The following is a 21,182-nucleotide window of genomic DNA, read 5'->3' as shown; positions in this document are numbered from 1 at the left end:
TTCAAAAGTCTTGACCCTTCCTTGTTAAGAAAAAAAAAAAAAAAAAAGCAGATTGCAAAGCTCAGCATAAATTGCAGTTGTATAATTCAGAATTCAACGCAGCAGATTCATTTTAAAGGTGGAAGGGAGTCCATGGCTAGCCTTCATACATGGAAATAGGGCATTAGTCACCCCTCTCTTCAAGGTGAAGAATATTGAGAAGGAATTTGCCCATGTCATCTGCGGAGACATTTTCTTTCTATGTGCTGCTCAGACATAACTAACTAATTAAAGAAATTCATCCTGAAGAGTCCAAACTTTGAACTTGACAGAGAAATTAAATGGAATGACTCACTGGAGAGGCAGTCTTAATCTTTTTTTCCTCTCATTTCCCCTTGATATTTTCATCTCTCTCTCCCTCTCTCTCCCTCTCTCTCTCTCTCTCTCTGTCCCTCCCTCTCTTCCCCCTATCTCGCTCCATGGGAGTATGTATGGATGAGAAACCCTCTCTCTCTCTCACTCTTTCTCTCCCCTCTCACTCCCTCTTTCTCTTTTTTTTCTGAGATCTCCCTCCTCCTTACTCTCTCATCTGACTCTAAATTTAAATTTTTTGTTTCTCCAAATAGTGGCATACAACAAGACAGGAGTGACAGAAACAAGCATTTCGGCTTGTATAATGTCCCTTTAGAATTAAATATGAAACATTCTATCCTCAAAGCAAAAAAGCTTTCAAGAAAGAGTTCATAAAGAACGGTGGATAGGAAGGCTCACTCTGTTGATGTGAACTCGAAGGAAATCTGACATGTAAGTTCACCTGTTAGCTACATGGTTAGATGCACTGTTCTATGATCACTGTGGTAGAAATAATAACTGCAGATTGGCTTTATTTTTATATTCCGGTCCCTTAGTTCTCCTATTTTATTGTTGGTTCCCTTTTTACCGAGCCTGCCCCTATCTCTCTCTCCCTCTCTCTCTCTCCCTCTCTGTCTCTCTGTCTCTCTTTCCCTCTCACTGTACTCGGAGGTCTGCTTTGGGTAACTGATGAATGTATCCATTCTGACCCCATCTTTTCTCCACAGGTTCCAGTATTCCCAGTCGTCCAAACACTCCAAGTTAGTGTCTGCACCTCCTGTGTGTTTTCATTTGGCGTTTTCCTGTCTGTTTTCTTCCCTCTCTCTTTAATTATCCCCCTGTTTCTCATCCTCCTCAGCTCATTCCACAGCAGATCTCTCCCTTAACTGCAAAGTGACACTGTTGGCATGGACATAAAATACACAGGAGTTTTTGTCTATTCTCAGATGTCAAAATTTGTAGTTCGTCTAAAAATATATTGTAAAGTTTCTCAAATTTAGGTGAGGGATCCTGATTATTTTATTTCAAACAAAATCCTGCTGTGTACCATACTAAATTGCTTGTATGGCGGTAATTCATAAAAAAAAATATGAATTATTTGGTCCTAGACATCTAAAGGATGTCGACATGGTGCCTTTTTTATGAAGCTACACAATGCTCAACCATTGACCCTTCCCTCTATCACAGCTGCCCAATGTGTCATCCAGGCCACGCCCACTTCACACTAGTGGCACTCTATTTGCTCTGCCCGTCATGGCCCACTTCCTCTCTACAGGCTTATGGGGGGAAGAACTTTGAGCAGAGCTCTGTGATTGGTTGCATTAATGGGAGTGGGAGGAGGGTGACATGAACTGACCTGTAGGGTATGAGCTAATTAATACAGTAACCAATTGTTTAGACTCAGTGTGGATGTATGCATTTTATGCATAGTGCAGGCCTTTCCCTCCCATTCTCTCCTGTTAGTGTTCAAGATCCCAACCAACCAATGGGCATGTCCATTCAGCTGCTCACATTACTCTCACCAGTGTGGCCACGTAGCATGATGTTTTAAACTCTCAAACTTTGCCCTCTCTCTCTCTCTCTCTCTTTCTCTCTGTCTCTGTCTCTCTCTTTTTCTCTCTCTCTCTCTCTCTCTTCCTCTGTCTCTCTCTCTTTCTTTATGTACGCCTATGTATCTCTCTCTACTCCGTCAGCTTGTTGCAGCCTCACCACACACATGCATCACTCACCTGGTTGCACCATCTTTTTGAATGTGCTTGTATGCACATGTGTGTGCAGTTTTCGCTATCGGGCCACCTAACTGAAAGCATTTCGAGATTTGGCCGAAAGAGACGTATGGTAACCTCTCCTCTTCCTGTCATTCACAGGGATGAGAGAGCATCCGCCAATCTCCGTCAGTGAGCTGGCAGACCATATTGAGCGTCTGAAGGCAAACGACGGGCTACGCTTCTCACAGGAATATGAGGTACCGTTCTTCAAGAAACTTGAAACTAACAATCAGTCAGCTAAGGCACTGGCACCTGGTCTAATTAACGTTCACACTGTGTTTATGATACGCAGTCAGTCAGTCAGACTGCAGGTTTTTGTGGTCAAACGTTTAGTTGGTCTTTTATCTGTGCCAACCTCTGCGAGTCACCGATTCAGAAAGAATAAAGTCCTACTTCCTAAACATGCCTGTTACACACTGTTTCCTAGGTAGACATCAGTCTATAATTAAAAGCTTATTAGAAACCAGTAGGCCTTGAGCATGCTTGGATAGGCTCATTCTGTTTACTATTGCAGTTGTGCTCCTTATCCCTCATTCAGTTAAACCAGTGAGCTTGATTGGAATTGTCGTTCTGTTCTGCTCCATTTTTCTCTTTTTTCCACCCTTATTTTTGGGAGCAGGGGGTTTCTGCATGTGGTGCTGAATAGTCGTACCCTCTGATGAGGTGATGCGTAAGGTTGACGTGAGGCTCCTGTTAATACTCCACCAAAAGAATATCATTCCACTGCATTTACCTCACTGTAAAATTCAGTGAGGGATTACTGCTTGTTGATGTCCTACAAAGGAGGGTAATTTGCATTTAAAGTGCTGAATTTCAGCAAGGATAAACTAGGACAGATGGATTCTGTGTTTACTAAGGGGGAGGGAGGGGAAGAGAGGAGATACATCCATTATAAAACAGCTTTTCCAACAACTTCTGGCTTTCTGTGTTTTTTTTTCTTTTTTTCTACTGACCGTGCTTGTTGCTGATTCCAGCAGAGGAGCTGTACTCTGAACTCACTATGACCTGACGTTCAGAGACAATGTTCAAAACAATATTTTAGTGTCCCCAGCATTTTGCACGTAACCAAGAGAAGGTAATGGGGATTTGAATTAATACTTGCAATGAAAGCTGTCTTTTTCTGTTTGACAGTCGTCAAAGAGCTTGTTTGATAATGTCTGTAGCTCAAATGTGCTCACTCAGTGCTGACTCATTTTGTAATTACTATAATAAACTGCCCTGGTACCCGAATATTTATGTGGTAATAATGCAGCTGAAGGAATAATTCAGTTTGAAAAAGTCTGTTTTTATCCCTCCAATCCCTAATGCTTTTATCAACGCAGATCTTATGAATTTTTCAATAACAGAGAAATTTAAGAGGAAAGAGCGAATGCCGTGGAGCCCTTCTAATACATACCATGTAAAACTTCAGTTCCTCAAACTGCATAAAAGCACACACACATACACACACACACACACACACACACACACACACATACACACACACACACACACACACATACACATACACACACACACATACACATACACATACACACACACACACACACACACATGCACAAACTCTTGCCTCATCAGATCAGCCAATTCACAGTGCGTCAGAGCTTGAAATTAAAGGTTTATTATGGCTCCATTAAAAGTTGTGCAGTGCGAGATTAGCATGGCTTGTTAGATCTCTGGCTCTGATATATAAGCGAGGCAGCGATTGGTGTTTACTCCGCGTGGCACACGTGACAGGGCTCTTATCACTGCTTAAATTATCACAACCTTAATATAGTCGCTGCCACTCCCCGAGCAGAAGCCACTGAATTAAATGCCCTTAATTGAATACGAGAAAAAGAACTCGGGATGATAACCGAGCAATAAAAGAAGAAATTCACAGTGAATTTAGCCGAAGTAAATAATGAGCGTGAGAAAGTAAAATTGAAGTAAATAGGAAAATAGAGAAATGAGAGCTACCCCCCCCCCCTCCCCTTTTCTCTGTCACTTTCTCTCTCGCTTTCTCTCTCTTTCTTTTTCTGCAATGCCCCCCTCCCACCCCTCTCTCTCTCTCTCTCTCTCTCAGTCTAATACTTGCATGGTTCTCTGTTTGAATAATGAAAGAGTTTTCCACAGTGTGCCAAACTCTTGGGATTTGTAAATGGGGATATAACACTTTTAGTTAAGCACAGAGTTCGTCTCAAGCCTCAGTGGTGACTAGTTCAGTCTTTCTTTACCTCAGTCACCACTTTCAATTATAGCATTTCCCATAAGTGCAAATTAGATGAGTTTATTTAAAGGAGTTTCAGGAAACTAACTGCATAGGTGAACATGTATTAGGCCACTTAATTGTGATTATGATTTGAATAGCTCTCACTCAAGATGCGTATGAGAGACAGTCACAGCAACACAGATTAATGAATTATTTAACATCATCAAAATATTGACTGTTACCGTAGTTACTGCAGACTTGTTATCAGACACAGTGTTAGTCATCTGTTGTGTGAAACTGACTTGGACAAGTTCTGACCCTGCAGCCTATGGGGGTTTGAGTGTTAGGGGGGGGTGATGAGACTCTTGCTGATGCACACAGAGCAGTGAGACCATATGCTCAGGGAACAGAGGAGACAGCCAGAGATGACAAATTTAGGACTGGGACTCACAAACAATGCATCTTTACAGGCTGATTGCTAATGAAGCACACGGGGATGACAAGAAGTGTTAATCAGGCATTTTGGCAGATGAAGGAATATCCTAATATGCTTCACCTGATAAAGCTGTCATGTTGGGAGAAGAAGCGTTCTGAAAAGGCACAGAATCGTTTGGGGCGATGCGGAATGACTAGCGATTTAGCGTTGCTCAGGCAAAAACACTCACGTGGTCGTGTCCCTCGCCTAAGCAAAGACAGGTGCCATAAATAACAGCCTGTGTAGGCTCACCAGGGATGGGAATCAACGCAGGCTCATTGTGGAGTCTGTCACTACCTCGCTCGCTCACACGAGTCTTTGGGAGAAAAACAGTAAACAGCAGCTTTGAGTCCTCCTTCTCTCTCTCTCTCTCTCTGTCTCTCTCTCTCTCATTCTTGCTCTTTTTGCACAATCTGTCAGCTACCACTGATATGCCCATTCATCTCATGACAGCGGGTGACTGAGTCAGGGTCTATGTTCCAGTTGTGTGTGTGTATCTGTTTGTGTGTGTGTGTGTGTGTGTCTGTCTGAGAAAGAGAGTCTGTGTAGGCCTACACGTGTGTCCGGGTTTCTGCTCTCTGGTTGAGCATTATGTAGCTTCATAAAAAAGGCTGTGGTTCTATGTATATTCGCAAAAACATACAAGTTCAAAGGGCTATGGAACTGAACATGTTTCGTGACAATGCAGAACAGTTTACTTTAGTTATCTCTTCTCTCAGATTGCAAGTAAAACAGGTCCATAAATTTATATGCTGCACCAGGAGCAATGATTTTTTTTTTTTCGAATTATAAGCCAAAAAGAAATGAAAACTGAAGAGCCTCTGAGTAAACCAAATGTTATCGGCACCATACCGGTAAGGATAATGCAAATCAAAACACAGAGAAAGTTTCTGAAAAATGTGTGCGGATGCAAACAGGATTGTTGGCGTGACTAGCTCAGCACTCTGTATGAAATTTGACTTTAGTATCTCAGGAACACAGAGTCAGGCGTGACGTTGTAAAAGCGGAATTTTCGATTCTTCGTCAGTTTGGGGCCGTCAGTGTGTTTCGCCGTAAGCAGTAGAATGGTGGCATGTGAGGTGAATGACACACCCGTCATAAAACTTACACTAGTGGTAACTGATTTGTTGTGTAAATTTTTGGGTGTGTGACATAGGGGGTTTTACTTAACATGCTGTTAAATAAGATTTGCAATGTTCCATGTTTAAAGAGCAGTCTTGTTATCGTGACAGACGGGCGGCCTTATGCTAGCTGGTTCTGTGGGAGAGGAAGCTAGACGGATCAGGGAAGCAGTCTTTTTCAGTCTTTGAAATAATGAAATATTCTTTGTAGCACCCTTTTTTTTTGTAAGTCACTGTAGGAGTGAGTGGTAGACTAGACTACACAAAATAATGCAGTGTTGAGTTTTCTCAAATGGTGTCTCAGATTCATAAAATGACTCCTTCAGATGAAATACGTTTGGGGCAGTGGCGGCTGGCGGCTGAAGCCCCCCCCCCCCCCCCCCCCCCCCCCCCCCCGGCAATTAACATGCTTCCTCCTCTTTGAAAAAGGGGAGAGGTGGTATAAGAAATAGGAAGACATTGTACAGCCTAAATGTCAACGTCAAAGGACAACCACATACAAATAAAAAAGAGGCGTTAAAACTAATGTGTACCACATATATATCAGAGAGCTAAACAGATTATTTGGTTGAGAAAGCAAGATCTGTTTAGTTGAAAACCCACTCACCATGTCAAGGTACAGGCCTCAAGCGGGGTGTTCGTAAGACAGGACAAGACAGAAAACAAGGTTAATGGGAAAAAAAAAAAACATATTCCTTTTTTAAAAAGTTTGCATTTTGTCAAACAAATCACTGACAAAGACATACAAATGTCAAACATACAAACATACAAACAAGAGACCACCACACACAGCACTGCTAGCAAGCTAACAATAACCTTCTTAGCTTGCACTAGCTCTTGCAGACCAAATTAAGTTTGGAAATACGCAGTAAATAAACAATAATCCTAAACAAGATTTCTTTAACTAGACTGGCAGAAAACTATACAGCCTATGAAATGTAGGTTAAACAAATTATGTATGTTGTGTTGTGTTTATTGCCCTCTTTATGAAGTTACCACAGCCCTCCCCAGTCACCACTTTCAAGGTCAATTCAATGAATGCTTCACCTGATCGAACAAGTGAAAATGATGACTGATTAACGAAGGCAGTGATTGTTCAGAGAGTTTTGTGTCAGTCGTATTCAAGCCGAGACTGTGCATCACTGTAGCCTATTACATTAGGTAACTTCTGCTTCAGGGGTTGGACTTATTGTCATAGGAGTCCGTTTAACTGCAGAGGGGAGACAATCCACGGGTAGGTGATCTAGAATTACATTGGAGGTAATTACATTGGAGGCAATGGACAAAAATATCTATGGTGGTGAATTTATGGAAGTTCATCTTGTCACCTGGGCTGAGGGTGGTGCTGTTTCACAGATTGTAATACTAGTAAGTAGTTGAATCCAGGAAAACGACCTCATGTCTGTGGCAGGATAACGACCTCATTTTAATGTTTCAAAAGAAGAAAACCATGATTGCTGTAGGGGGTTTTTTTGTAACTTTTTTCAACACTGTTTCATCTGTAGTCTTAGAGAAGCCTCCACTGGTTTGGTTTGGGACCTATCAACGTATGTGTGTGTGTGTGTGTGTGTGTGTTTATCCCATATCTGTGGTGGGCATTTGCATTTGAGCAGTGTGTGTGGGTGTGTGTGTGTTGCATTGAGGTGTGTGTGTGAGCTCACAGATAATGTTAAATCAGCAGTTATAACAGGAAGGTCAATAGTAAATTCCAGTTGATTGCATGGCATTATTGAACTGGACAAGGGCCTTTGTCAAGTGCCAGAGATCGATGGGGAGCTCAGCCATCACAAACAAGCAAACAAACATAGCACGACCCTGAGTCCACACACTAAACTATGTATTAAGGTGGAAAGGCTATGATTTTTTCTCCTCACTATTCTCTCTCTCTCTCTCTCTCTCTCTCTCTCTCTCCCTTTAGTCTATCGATCCTGGTCAACAGTTCACCTGGGAACATTCTAACCTGGAGGTCAATAAGCCAAAGAACCGCTATGCAAACGTGATTGCATATGACCACTCCAGAGTCATTTTAGCCTCTGTTGATGGTAAGTATCACAACTCTCAAAGTAAGACTTAACAAACAACACCTCTACTCACCTAGAGTTTGTAGGTAGTTCATTGCGTAGTCTCTTTACATATTTAGCTCCTAATACCTACTAGTTAAGTTAATACCTAACTTTCATAGTTTCATCAAAAAGATATTCCAGCATACAGTGAGAATGACTGTATCTATGCTTTCCTGAACTTTACAAGGGGCATGCAAACACACAGTTATAAAACCGCATGGGATGATACTTTGATACTCTGATACATTTTTAAGAAATGGAAAATATGAAATATATGATGATATGAATAGGTCTCTCTTGTTACTTCACTGTTATTGTTTGTGAATTCTGTGCTTTAGGTGTACCAGGCAGTGACTACATTAATGCAAACTACATTGACGGCTACCGTAAGCAGAACGCCTATATAGCCACACAGGGCCCCTTGCCTGAGACACTTAGTGACTTCTGGAGGATGGTGTGGGAACAGAGAACGAGCACCATCGTAATGATGACACGCCTAGAGGAGAAATCCAGAGTGAGTATACACGCATACGCAGAACACACACGCTCTCTCGCACAAAAACACCTTCAAGCACAAACACACCTACTCTCTCTCTCTCTCTCTCTCTCTCTCTCTCTCTCTCCCCCCCCCCTCTGTCACACACACACGTACCCATACACACACAGAAAAAAAAAAACATAAACACATTTTCACACACACACACACACACACACACAGATACAACCACATTGTCATGCATACACACACCTACCCTATCCATCTCACACACACAGTTTAATGCGCACGCTTACCCACTCTCTCTCTCATACGCTTATCTCCTCAGGCACACATAAATAAACATGTACACATAAACGCTCTCACTCACCCTGGCTCATTTACACTTTCAGATGTGTGCTTGAAAAGTTGCTAAGCACATGCTCTGGTGTAGCGACACATAGAAAGGACATACGAGGTGGTAAAGAAAGAAAAAAAAGAGAGAAAGAAAGAAAGAAAAGAGAGAAAGAGAAGGAAAGAGATGGTGATATGCTTTTTCTTGAACACTATGAATAATAATAATAAAAAAAAAAGCATTTGGGACTCAGAGAGTCTTGGGTCTCTCCTCTGCTCTTTATTGGTTGACCCTCATCCCAATGGGTAATATCACCCATCTTGTTTCCTATCTGCTCTGCCAGAAAGCTCAATTTCTCTTATTAAATGGCCTTTGACTTTGACTTCTGCAAAACCTACACATTACCACTAAAATCCCTGCCTGTCTCAGCCCACCAGCACCACCTTACCTCACCTCTTTGCTCCACCCACTCACTACACAGGAAATAAGGTTTAGGACCCTGTAGTAGCGCAGGAGGCATGAAGTGTGTGTATCTGTGTATGAATGCATGTATATGAATATGTGTATATGTAGCTACAGAGAGCGAGAGGGCATGTGGTGCGTGTCACACCCCTGCCATGTGACCAGCTGTCCACCCTGAGAGTGAACAAACCCCTCCTTAGCCACAGTATATAATCAGGGATGCTAATATACGTTTATATTTACTCTTTATTCGAGTGTCTTAATGTATGTTAATAAAAGCTTAGCAGTAAGCAAATATACGCGATCTATGAGGCAAAGGTCAACACACAAGGCCACTCTCTCACACACTTTATGTGGCTCTCCAAACTCATAAATATATAAGGTGAGTTTCATCTCCTGGAGCGAGAATCACATTAGAGTCATGTTTATGTAAAAGAATTCTCCCTGACGGCATGCAGAAATGCACACTGCATTTATATTCAGATATTCAGTAAATGGTCTAAATCAACAAAAAATGAAGAACATAGTTTCACATGCTTGACAGGAGAAGCGGTAACTGTAGGAGCAGTAGGATAAGTGGTTTCAGAGTAATCTGTATAAGAATGTGTGTGTGTACGTGCGTGTGTGTGTGTGTGTGTGTGTGTGTGTGTGCGCGTGTGCGCATATGCACGTATGTGTGTGTGTTTGTGCACACGTATGTGCGCACGCAAGTTAAACTGAATGAAGCTTGTGGATGAAGTTTCTGGAGAATAAAAGTACATGGATTTGTGTGTGTGTGTGTGTGTGTGTGTGTGTGTGTGTGTGTGTGTGTGTGTGTGTGTTTGTGTGTGTACGTGCACCAGATGAATGCAGGTGTGCACTTTGTCCTCTGCCCTGGTAGCATTTAGTTGTGTTACTAAGAGAGATTCCTGTATGCTGGCCAGATAGCAGGTCCAGGTGGCCACCCTGCTGTCCACCGCAAACACTGATGCCCTTGAGTGTGTGTGTGTGTGTGTGTGTATGAGTGTCTGTATGTGTGCATGTGTGTGTCCATGTGCTTTGGAGTATAACTGAGACACATTTCTAAGATGCCAGAGATTAGGCAGGGCCTATGGACATGTCCCCTAAATGGGTTTGTGATTGTGTAGCGTGATGTCCCCATCTGTCTAGCTCTTGCCAGGGACCTTCAGCCTGAAACACAGACACACACACGCATACACACACGCCCGCCGACACGTACGCACACCCGCGGGCCGGACTTCAGTGCCAGCTGGCATGCAGGACCCCCCCCCCGCCCGACTCGCCGGGGCACATGTGAAGAAGCAGTGGCGTGTGAGAACCAATCTGTCCTCTTTCCCCTGGAAGGCTCCGCTCACCTCTAACCCTGACTCCATCACCCTAACCCCCAACCCAAGCCCCTTAAATCTAACCCCACAACGTGAAAACATGACCGTTAACAGTCCAGCTCCAAATTTAATACGTAAGGGTTACTTTTAATTTAAAGTCAGTCTTGCACTTGTTCTTCTTCAGATAGCAAAAATGTATTTTACTTTTGCCTTGTACCTCTAATTCAGCATTTTAATTCAGTTTTTAATAGGATATATTTGTCTGAATTTGGCTGGTTCTGCTTCTCCATTCATTTCAATATTTTCAATACTCCCACTGCGTATACCACTGAACTGACCAATGTTAGCTGGTATACATCTTAGACATACAACTATGCTTTTCAGAATTATCTGGGGTGATCTCCTGCGCTAGAAGTATGTGAAAAATTGTGTAAACATTTGAATGTTTGCTGGAGCGTTTTCATACAAGCGGCCTCTCATTGTATCTTGTGACCTACCTGACTTCTTGTTCTCACCTTGACTCTTAACTCTGTGTGTGTGTGTGTGTGTGTGTGTGTGTGCGTGTCTCGCCTGCAGGTAAAGTGTGACCAGTACTGGCCCAGTCGAGGCACAGAGACCTACGGTATGATACAGGTCTCCATGCTGGACACGGTGGAGCTGGCCACGTACAGTGTACGCACATTCGCTCTGTATAAGGTAAGAATCCCATTATTGGCCTTCTAGAGCACTGAACACGAATGACAAAAACCAAGCACAGAAACATGTCATAACTATGAGTGAGCATGGCTCATATAATAGTAAGTAACTTTTACTAACTATTACTAACCCTATGTCAGGGGTCTCAAACCCCGGTCCTGGAGGGCCGGGGTCATGCCGATTTTTGTTTTCACCTCTTAGTTACCTGTTGATTTTCACCTTGAAAACAGGTGTGGACACTCTTCAGCCAATCAGAGATTCTATTTAGTTGATCTACAAGAAATACAGCAGGACCCCGGCCCTCCAGGACCGGAGTTTGAGACCCCTGCCCTGTGTGATAGTGACTAATTAGCCGTCTGTGTCTGGTCATGACTGACAGTTGTTGATTGACATCGAGTGACTAGTAGTGATTGTGAATGACTATGAGAGATGTCAGTTTACTGGGAGTGTTGTGCTGATGTTTTGGCCTCCTCTCTGTTGGAACAGAACGGCTCCAGTGAAAAGCGTGAGGTCAGACAGTTCCAGTTCATGGCGTGGCCTGACCACGGAGTCCCTGAGTATCCCACACCTATCCTGGCCTTCCTTCGCAGGGTCAAAGCCTGCAATCCACCCGACGCTGGGCCTATGGTAGTTCACTGCAGGTAATATGCATCTTTCTTTTCAAATAAGGATTGTGTGTGTGTGTGTGTGTGTGTGTGTGTGTGTGTGTGTGCGCATGTGTGCATGTGTGTGTGTGTTTGGGAGGGACCAGTATTTGGAGGCTTAATGCTTCTCTGTCTAGTAGTGCCTTTATTATCATGTGCCCTTGGTACTAAAGTATGTGAGTGTGTGTCTGTGTGTGTGTGTGTGTGTGTGTGTGTGTGTGTGTGTGTGTGTGTGTGTGTGTGAGTGTGTGTCTGTGTGAGTGTGTGTGTGTGTGTGTGTGTACGCGCGCGCGTGTGTGTGTGTGCTTGTGTGTTTGGGAGATGAGAAAACCTCTGGTATTAATTACGGATCTAAACGGCGGTGTCTCTCCCGGCAGTGCTGGCGTGGGTCGAACGGGCTGCTTCATCGTAATTGACGCCATGCTCGAACGCATGAAGCACGAGAAATCGGTGGATATCTATGGTCACGTGACCTGCATGCGAGCCCAGCGTAACTACATGGTGCAGACTGAGGACCAATACATCTTCATCCACGAGGCTCTGCTAGAGGCAGTGACCTGCGGTAACACAGAGGTCCCCGCCCGCAACCTCTACGCTCACATCCAGAAACTCAGCCAGGTGCCCCCAGGAGAGACCGTCACCTCCATGGAACTTGAGTTTAAGGTGAGACACACTGATAGGAACCAAATGGTAGAAACTGACAAAGTGTTGTGCTTCGCTCAGCAAAACATTACAGTTTGGAGAACCTGCCCAAATAAGTGTATTGCTAGTCAGTCGTAGATAGTAAAGATGTTGTATCTCCCCTTCAATGCTGAGTAGCTCTCTCATGGTCGTGCTAGTCCTTACTGCTGGAGTGCAGCACTCTCATACACAGACAACTGAGTGCTATGATGAATTGGGATGTTCTTTGGAAGCTGAGAGGTTGTATTGCCATGAACTCTGTTGAGAGGAGAGTCAATGCTGGGAGTAGAAGAGTCAGTGCTGAGTGTAGGGGAGACAGCGCTGAGTGTAGAGGAGTCAGTGCTAAGTGTAGAGGAGTCAATGCTGGGAGTAGAGGAGTCAGTGCTGGGAGTAGAAGAGTCAGTGCTGGGAGTAGAGGAGTCAGTGGGAAATCAAAGAAAATGAGTGGTACAGAGAGATGACACTGGGGCAGAGGTGGGCAAATCCGGTCCTGGAGGGCCAGTGTCCTGCCGGTTTTTGTTTTCACCTCTTAGTTACCTGTTGATTTTCACCTTGAAAACAGTTGTGCACGCTTTTCAGCCAATCACAGATTGTATTTAGTTAGTTGACAAGAAAAATAGCAGGACCATGGCCCTCCAGGACCGGATTTGCCCACACCTGTGTCGGGGGGGTGGTAACCACTGAGATGAAATGAATTTTTTAGGAGCATCATTGTGTCTCATTGGCTTACCAGACCCACCAGAGGTGTGAAAGAGACAGTGAGAGAGAGAGAGAGAGAGAGAGAGAGACAGAGAGAGAGAAGAAAAAGAGACAAAGATCAGCAGAGAGAGAGAGAGAGAGAGGAAGAAAAGGACACAAAGATCAGCAAAGGAACACAGAAGAGAGAAAGGATATGATAAAAAAATGAGTCAGGTAGGAGGGTGAATATGGAGATGCACTGAGTTGAGAGTGATTGAGAGAGTACGTGGAGAGCACTTCGCTGAACTGACTGCTGATGAAAACCCCATCGAGTGCAAGCTTTACCACTGTAACCCGGGAAACAGGCTGTGCTATACCACTCCATTGCCAGCACTACTTCAACCTACCCCAGTGGTTTTCCTGAGGGAAAAAAACGCAAATTTTGCAGTTCAATTTAGTTCTACTGGCACAGTAATTGTAAATTTGAAAGCAGCATCTGCAATATACTGTGATAATGCAGGTTTCATTTTGCTCAGAATCCCAAAACTGACAGTTCTCTTCATTCGTAGCCCGCAAAAAAAAAAAATCACATTGGGGCTCGTCAGCGAAGTAAAGCAAGGTAGCACCTCCAGGGAAAAGGGCTCCATAGTGTCTGCTTTGTTTTTCATATTGCATCACCTGAATGTGTAAATTTCAGTATGCAAGCATGTCCTAGTTGTGTGAGAGCTTTTGTACCGATTCCCTCATGCCTCCATGTGATATAGCAGTTTTAGAGCAGAGGCGTGAGGGTTCCATTTGAAGTTTGAGAACAAAGGCATCCGACTCGTGGATGTTATTTATCCGGCATCTGTATGAGCTGTAGCCCCATTGTCACTAAGCCTCCACACACATCCTACCACAGAGAAGAGATTGACTCTATTTGCACTTTAAAAAGTCCAGCACAGTTCTTATGGAGAAGGCAGATGGCTTGGATAAACATTAGAGCTAGTCCTTTTTCTGTGTGGACAGCGTTTGAAAAAACATAAAAAAAAATGTGCGGGATCCCTCTATTTGACCATGCTTTTTTTTTTTTTGGCTATATCTCCACAGAAACTGGCCAACTCCAAAGCACATACCTCACGATTCATCAGTGCCAACCTGCCGTGCAACAAGTTCAAGAACCGACTGGTGAACATTATGCCGTTTGAGTCAACCCGCGTGTGCCTGCAGCCAATCAGAGGAGTGGAGGGGTCGGACTACATCAACGCCAGCTTCATTGATGGATACAGGTGAGAGAGAGAAACAGAGAGAGAGGGAGAGGGAGACACAGAGAGAGAGAGAGAGAGAGAGAGAGAGGGAGAGAGAGAGAGAGAGGCGGTCTCACGTAACTGAAAACTATCTTCTTACAGTAAGGCACAAGTGACAGGCTAGTCAGGAGAACAGAATGAGAGTGACAGACTCCAAAGAAAAAACATTAACAGAGTGTACAGACATTTAAAAAAAAAAAAAGAGAGGGTCTTCTCAAATTGAAGCAGAGTGGGACTCCCGGGCTTTGCAGCTATTCCTTTGATGCGCTCGCTGAAAGGGAACCTTGGCTTCCCTGGAGCTGACAGCTGAGAATCATGGGTCCGGCTGGTTCACCGGTGTCTCCCAGCCTCTTATCCTATTGTGCTGGCAGTTGTCAGGACAAATTGGTCTTATTGGCAGGGCTGTCCATAAGCCCTCCACTGTCTGTCGCTGCTGAATAAATGACTGGTTTCGCTGCAAGCGAGACCTGACAGTTGACAAACAGACCTCCACAGGGAAATAAAATGATTACCTATCACAATGACTTTGTTACCCACAATCCTTCTCGACCCTGTCGGAACCACGCCGGGACCAGGAGAATACAGAAGGACCTGGGCAGTAGCAGAGGTGTCGATGAAATGATTACCCGTCACAAAGACCCGCAATTCCTCTCGACCCCATTGGAGTCGCACCATGACAGTGAAAAAGAAGGAGAAGGCAGGGGTTCCAGAGGAGGAAGCCAGAGAAATAGTAGCGCAACATCTGGACGATGAAAAAACTATTCATTTCTCTGAATTCAGTGCCATATTAACATCCATAAAAGTCCTTAAGTGTCTTCTCCTGCTGCCATTATACAGCCAGACATAAGTCTGCTTCAACGGCTATCTCCAGCATGGAGAAACATTGAAAACAGTGTCTAGACTTGATTGAGAGCTTACCGTTCTTTCATTATAATGATAGAGGAGAAGGCTTTTGGGAGTGTTGGCAAGTGGGGTGGTTTCTGTGAGCCAGACACTGCTATTGTCCCTTATCAAATTAACAGCCAATCAGAGAAGTCCCTGAGAGGCCCCTCCTCTATTGAAGTGTAAACAGCATAATTGGCTGTAATCCCCGTAATGAATAACGGTGTGAAAGAGGGAGTCTCTCTCTCTCTCTCTCTCTCTCTCTCTCACTTTCTCTCTTTCTCTCTCAATCTCTCTCTCACTCTTACACACACTCTCTCTCTCTTGATGAGTTTGTGTGGGGGAGCTTTAATTTGCTGCCTGTTGCATAATGAAGCCCTCAGGGCAGGCCCACCTGAGAGAGAGAGAGAGAGAGAGAGAGAGAGAGAAAACAGAAAGAGAAAGAGAGGAAAGAACAGAGAAGATAGAGGAAAAGATGTTGGTTCTGTTATTTCTCATCTCCACCCTAGCTCTCGCTGCAGTAATTAAAGTGTCTGTTCCAAGTGTTTTCTGGCAGACAGGAAACAGGAGAGTATAGTTCCAGCCTCAGCATGTGTGGTTTTGTCCAGTTCTTGTCATGACATTTTAGGGGAAAAGAAAGGATGATGAGGGTGATGAAGAAGATGGATTAGGGCTCCTCTCTTGCTCTCGTTCAGATGTCCCCAAAGCATCTCATATTATAGTGAAAGCCTGGCCTCATCCATCAGCTAACTGTTGCATCTACCTAGGGAATGCACTGCAGACACTTAACACACAAATGCTTGCCAAGTGTCCATTAGCCCTCACTCTACTCCCCCAAAACTTGACTCTGACTTCATAAAAACAGATTAAATGTCTCTGCTCAGTGTAATTGTAGCTTTTTGTATATCTGCAGTGATAATGGTTTCAATGCTGGAAGAAAGGAGAGGCATTGCTTGTTTTTCCACACGTATAGAGATAACAGAGGACTCACCACCACTGCCCCTCACTCATTGTGTGCTCCTTTTTACCTCAGTTACACTTTCCTATGGTTGTGTCTCATCTTTCTCTCTCTCTTTTATCCCTCTCTTTTTCATCTATAGCTCTCTCTGTCTCTCTCTCTCTTTCTCTCTGTCTGTCTTTTTATTTCTCTCTTGCTCTCTCTCTCTCTCTCTATCTGTATCTCGAATAGTTCTCTATAGCACAGATAGTCTGTAATCAGAAACAGATTTCTCACAACATGCACATATTTGTTTCTCTGTTTGTATGTACAAGCATGTGGGTGTGTTTGCCTGTGTGCATGCATGCTTATGCATGTGTACACACAAGGATCTTAAGAGAAAGGCGTCCGTATTTGTCAGTGCGATGTTACACTGCCCTCCAGTGTTAGTCCATTGAAACTATGCCGCACGTACGCAGAGGAGCACGCACGAGAGTTTGTGTTTTATGTGGATTTCTGTGGATGTGCATGTACATTTACTGAGTTAAATGTATTGTGTGCTTCCTCAGACAACAGAAAGCCTATATGGCTACGCAGGGACCCCTGGTTGAGACCACAGAGGACTTCTGGAGGATGCTGTGGGAACATAACTCTACTATTGTAGTGATGCTGACCAAACTCAGAGAGATGGGCCGAGTGAGTTACACACACACACACACACACACACACACACACATGCATGTGCATATACAAATGCACACACACAGGCACACCTACACACACACACACACACACACACACACACACACACACACACACACACAAAACAGATAAATAACAAAACTACCATTAAGATATCTGTGAGAACTCCATTGCTGTGTATTTGTGCCATACAGGAGAAGTGCCATCAGTACTGGCCAGCTGAGCGTTCTGCACGTTATCAGTACTTTGTTGTGGATCCCATGGCCGAGTACAACATGCCTCAGTATATTCTCAGAGAATTCAAAGTCACTGATGCCAGGGTAAGCTTCCGTCATCTGTCAATGCCAGCTGTAATAATATGCATTAGCTAGCAGCACATAATGCAGTTTTTTTGCTGTCTCTCTCAAACTGTGGTATGAAATTGCTACTGTATAAAATAGAAATATACATCAAATATATCATTTAAGCACATTTAAGCACAGAAACAAACTGTCATTATAGGATGGCCAATCCAGGACTATTCGGCAGTTCCAATTCACTGATTGGCCAGAGCAAGGGGTGCCAAAGACAGGAGAGGGCTTCATCGATTTCATTGGCCAAGTGCACAAAACCAAGGAACAATTTGGACAAGACGGACCAATAACTGTTCACTGCAGGTGAGAGATAAGGAGGAATATTATGGGTATGGCTGTATATTTGTGTGTGTGTGTGTGTGTGTGTGTGTCTGTGTGTGTGTGTGTGTGTGTGTGTGTCAGAGCGAGAGAGAGAGAGAGAGTGTGCGTGTGTGTATTTTTGTAATTTGTTTGGCGTTTGTGGGTGGTTGTGTGCTGAATCAGCCTCTCTGTCCCGCTGCAGTGCTGGTGTGGGTCGGACAGGGGTCTTCATTACCCTGAGTATAGTGCTGGAGAGGATGAGGTATGAGGGAGTGGTTGATCTGTTTCAAACTGTCAAGACGCTTCGCACACAGAGACCTGCTATGGTGCAGACAGAGGTAAATACAAAGACTGACAGTCCATGTGGCTGACCTAATTATCACACCCAATAATGAACAGCTGGACCAGAATAGACTGCAGAGCAGATGACCATAAACCACAGAATAACAAATCCACAGGCCTTGACAGGCTGTGAATATGAAGCTAATTTCAGCTCCGTTTCAATTCCTCTGCATTCTTTTCCTTTTCCAGTCCTTTGACACTATACACCCATTGGTCTGAGGGTATTAATTGTAGATGTGTGTCTGTTTGTTTTTTGTCAATGTGTGTTTTCAGGACCAGTACCAGTTGTGTTACAGGGCAGCTCTGGAGTACCTGGGCAGCTTTGATCACTATGCAACGTAACCATTACTAGAAAGCATCAAAGGAACCCCCACCCCACCGCCCCCCCCCATTAAGGAGAGACCGCCAGTTCTTTCTGAGCCATACTCACCAAGCTGATGCCAGAGGAGGAAAGAGGGAAAGAAAAAGAGATGGAGTGGGGAAGAGATGAACAGATTCAGGTGGATAAACTCCACTGGAGCAGAACCCCTGCACTGGCATAATCCACTCATTACTAACCCTCTTAAACACCCCCCCCCCCAAACAAACAACCTTAAAAAAAAAAAAAAGAAAACGACATGAAAAAGCTCCATGTTGGTGTTCCTACCACACAGCATCCTCCTATGTATGCGTCCTACTGAGAGCATGTGTTATCCATCTGTTTTCTGTCAATACCATTTTATAACCGCTATCATCATTTTTATTATCATTATGCCATTATTATTATTATTATACATTCTCTTATGTATGATTTTTTTTTTAGCATTTACACTGGTTATTGTTTGTCTGAGGGGTTTATTTTTCCCTTGTAATTCATGTATGTTTTGTATGACATTTACAGTTATTTTTAGCATGGGGGACATGTATTTTAGCATGCCCCAAATTAATATTAGAAACCACATATTCCAAGCTGCTTATAATTTTCTTACTTTTATCATTATTATGATATTTTAATGATTCTGGTTATCTACTCTTAATTCAGCGGGAAAGGGGAAAACAACTTTTATAAACCTTTTCACCTCCTGATTCTTTATAGAACGATTATATATGTAAAAGAGCTCAAGTGTATTCACCACTTACCAGAGTTATAGAACTTATTAAAGTTATTGTTATAAAAGCTGAATAGACAAGAAATGAAACTGGAGTTGCTATAACATGTACAGACTCTGGCTCTCATCTCGATTGCTGCAACGTATGAACGACCCCAAGCCTGAACAGAAGACCTATGGACAAGGTGAACATGCACACACAAGACGTGCTTTTTTTTTAGGTGTCCTGTGATGACAGAGCCTTTGTTCACTCTGCGCGTGTGTAGACCGGTCAAAGCTCGAACCCAACCAGGATGACAACAGAGCACAGAAACAAGCTGAAAGGCTGACATAGGCACAGCGATCAACTTCCCAACCGAGTGAACCGCAAACGTTTATCTTTCCAAAATTATCAAATGACCGATCTTTCTGCTGCCTTGGCTCTTTCATGGGAACGTTTTAAATGAACATATGATTCACTGAACAGTTGGAAACAGTGGGACACATCCCCTCAAATGAAGTCATTGTCTTTCAGCTGTCAATATGTGGTATGTTAAAAAGTAACTGCCATTTCTTCATATGTCGCTATGGCACAAATCGACACTGTCCTCTACCATAAACAAGCCACATCAAAACGGACAGAGGATCTCTGCGTTATAATCAAGCGTTCCTTTTGCCAGATCCCAAATGGCAAAGTGAGGTGAGTTAGCTATGTGGGACCAGACAGGCAATTCATTTCACTTTGTGTTCGCATAGTGCCGTACAGAGAAGGTTCAACCTGTTGTATATGCGGTTTGTTTTCTATTTGTTAATAAAAAAAAAGGAGAGAGAGAGAGAGAGAGCGAAAGAGAGAGCAAGAAAAATGTTGCAAAAAAGAAAAAAAAACTTGATGTTAATAAAGTTGAATAATTGGGTTTTGTACATTGTCTTCTGTTTGTAAATTGTTGTTTGCTGAAGCCTTTGGCCTTGGCATGGAGAACAGATGGTGAATGTCCCTCTAGCACCAGTGTCCTTGCCAGCCCCCATAATTCTCTTCTTCTGTCACTAATCAAGCAGGGCACAGCTTGAGGGGACACAACTGGAACAGATCAGTTTGCTGGCTAAAATATTTTGACTTGTGACTGGTACATTGCTAGCACTGCCTATAGTAATACAAATTAGTGATCATTACTAGCACTAATTGCCTTGTAATGATAAGCTAATTACTTAGTTTAACCATGACAACATGAATATAGTTTGTTTTGTAAATTGTAATTAGTTTATTGCTGCATTTTAAAATTTTTATAAGAAGCCAGAGAAATAGACCTCTTTAAATATCATTTTGATGATTTGCTCCTTCTGAACAATGAATGATTTAGAAATAGATTGCATTTACTTAGTTACGAGTTTCTGAAAATCAGCAGACAAATCATTCAAGTTCCAAATCTTTGCCTCACGACAAAGATTAAATTCAATGATTTAGGAAGAGTGCAATGTCTATGCAGACTGAATATGCCAAAGGGGGGTTCTCTATGCACTTTGTTACTCCTTGGGCTGTAGTGCAGTTAGATGATGTCACTGACACAACAATACACAGTATTGTGATGGTAAACACCGCATACAATGAAAAATACAGCAGTCTCCAGTTAACCTGAAGTTGCACAGTGTTACATGGCGTATTTTTACACCAAGCTGACTACCCTAACAAGATTAATAAATAGTTTGCATGTTTTGACAGACTCAGGATCTGCTGGAAGCATTAATTCAATTTGAGTTATTATTAAACGCCCATGGGCCCTTTAATATGGCCATATGTTGCAACATATATTCTACTAAACAATCAGGTTTTTGGGGTAATTTGGTAACTCTGTTATAACAAGAGCAGACCTCAAAAGACAAATGTCTTAAGAGGACATTTAAATCGGGTATATAGGTGTATATACAGCGGAGATATATATGCCCGTAACTGTGTTTACTTAACACAATAATTCTGAAAGAAACAGCCAACAGTGGTGCATGCTGGGAAAAGTCCCACTCTCCCCCTGTGCTGCTGAAAAGTTTCATGTCAC

At 43.2% G+C, this 21,182-nt stretch overlaps 1 protein-coding gene across 8 annotated transcripts in view; it reads left to right on the top strand.

The window, feature by feature from the left end:
• ptprfa (protein tyrosine phosphatase receptor type Fa) overlaps positions 1 to 18,424 on the top strand; it is a 90,495-nt gene extending 72,071 nt beyond the window's left edge. For 5 of the 8 annotated variants that reach the window (XM_030792062.1, XM_030792059.1, XM_030792058.1 and 2 more), the window contains 12 exons: positions 2,199 to 2,296; positions 7,805 to 7,928; positions 8,288 to 8,463; positions 11,143 to 11,262; positions 11,749 to 11,903; positions 12,284 to 12,569; positions 14,355 to 14,533; positions 16,940 to 17,066; positions 17,267 to 17,392; positions 17,574 to 17,728; positions 17,928 to 18,063; positions 18,341 to 18,424. In XM_030792062.1, the coding sequence (XP_030647922.1) occupies positions 2,199 to 2,296; positions 7,805 to 7,928; positions 8,288 to 8,463; positions 11,143 to 11,262; positions 11,749 to 11,903; positions 12,284 to 12,569; positions 14,355 to 14,533; positions 16,940 to 17,066; positions 17,267 to 17,392; positions 17,574 to 17,728; positions 17,928 to 18,063; positions 18,341 to 18,409 (1,751 nt within the window). In that variant the 3' untranslated portion in view covers positions 18,410 to 18,424. Of the gene's footprint in view, positions 1 to 1,058; positions 1,092 to 2,198; positions 2,297 to 7,804; positions 7,929 to 8,287; positions 8,464 to 11,142; positions 11,263 to 11,748; positions 11,904 to 12,283; positions 12,570 to 14,354; positions 14,534 to 16,939; positions 17,067 to 17,266; positions 17,393 to 17,573; positions 17,729 to 17,927; positions 18,064 to 18,340 lie in introns of all 8 variants that reach the window. The other 3 variants (XM_030792063.1, XM_030792064.1, XM_030792065.1) reach the window with 1 other exon arrangement.
• The last annotated feature ends 2,758 nt before the right edge of the window (positions 18,425 to 21,182 follow it).

This window comes from Chanos chanos, chromosome 14 (genome assembly GCF_902362185.1).
Source record: "Chanos chanos chromosome 14, fChaCha1.1, whole genome shotgun sequence".
NCBI classification, from domain to species: domain Eukaryota; kingdom Metazoa; phylum Chordata; class Actinopteri; order Gonorynchiformes; family Chanidae; genus Chanos; species Chanos chanos.
This window is presented reverse-complemented; position numbering and strand designations above follow the sequence as displayed.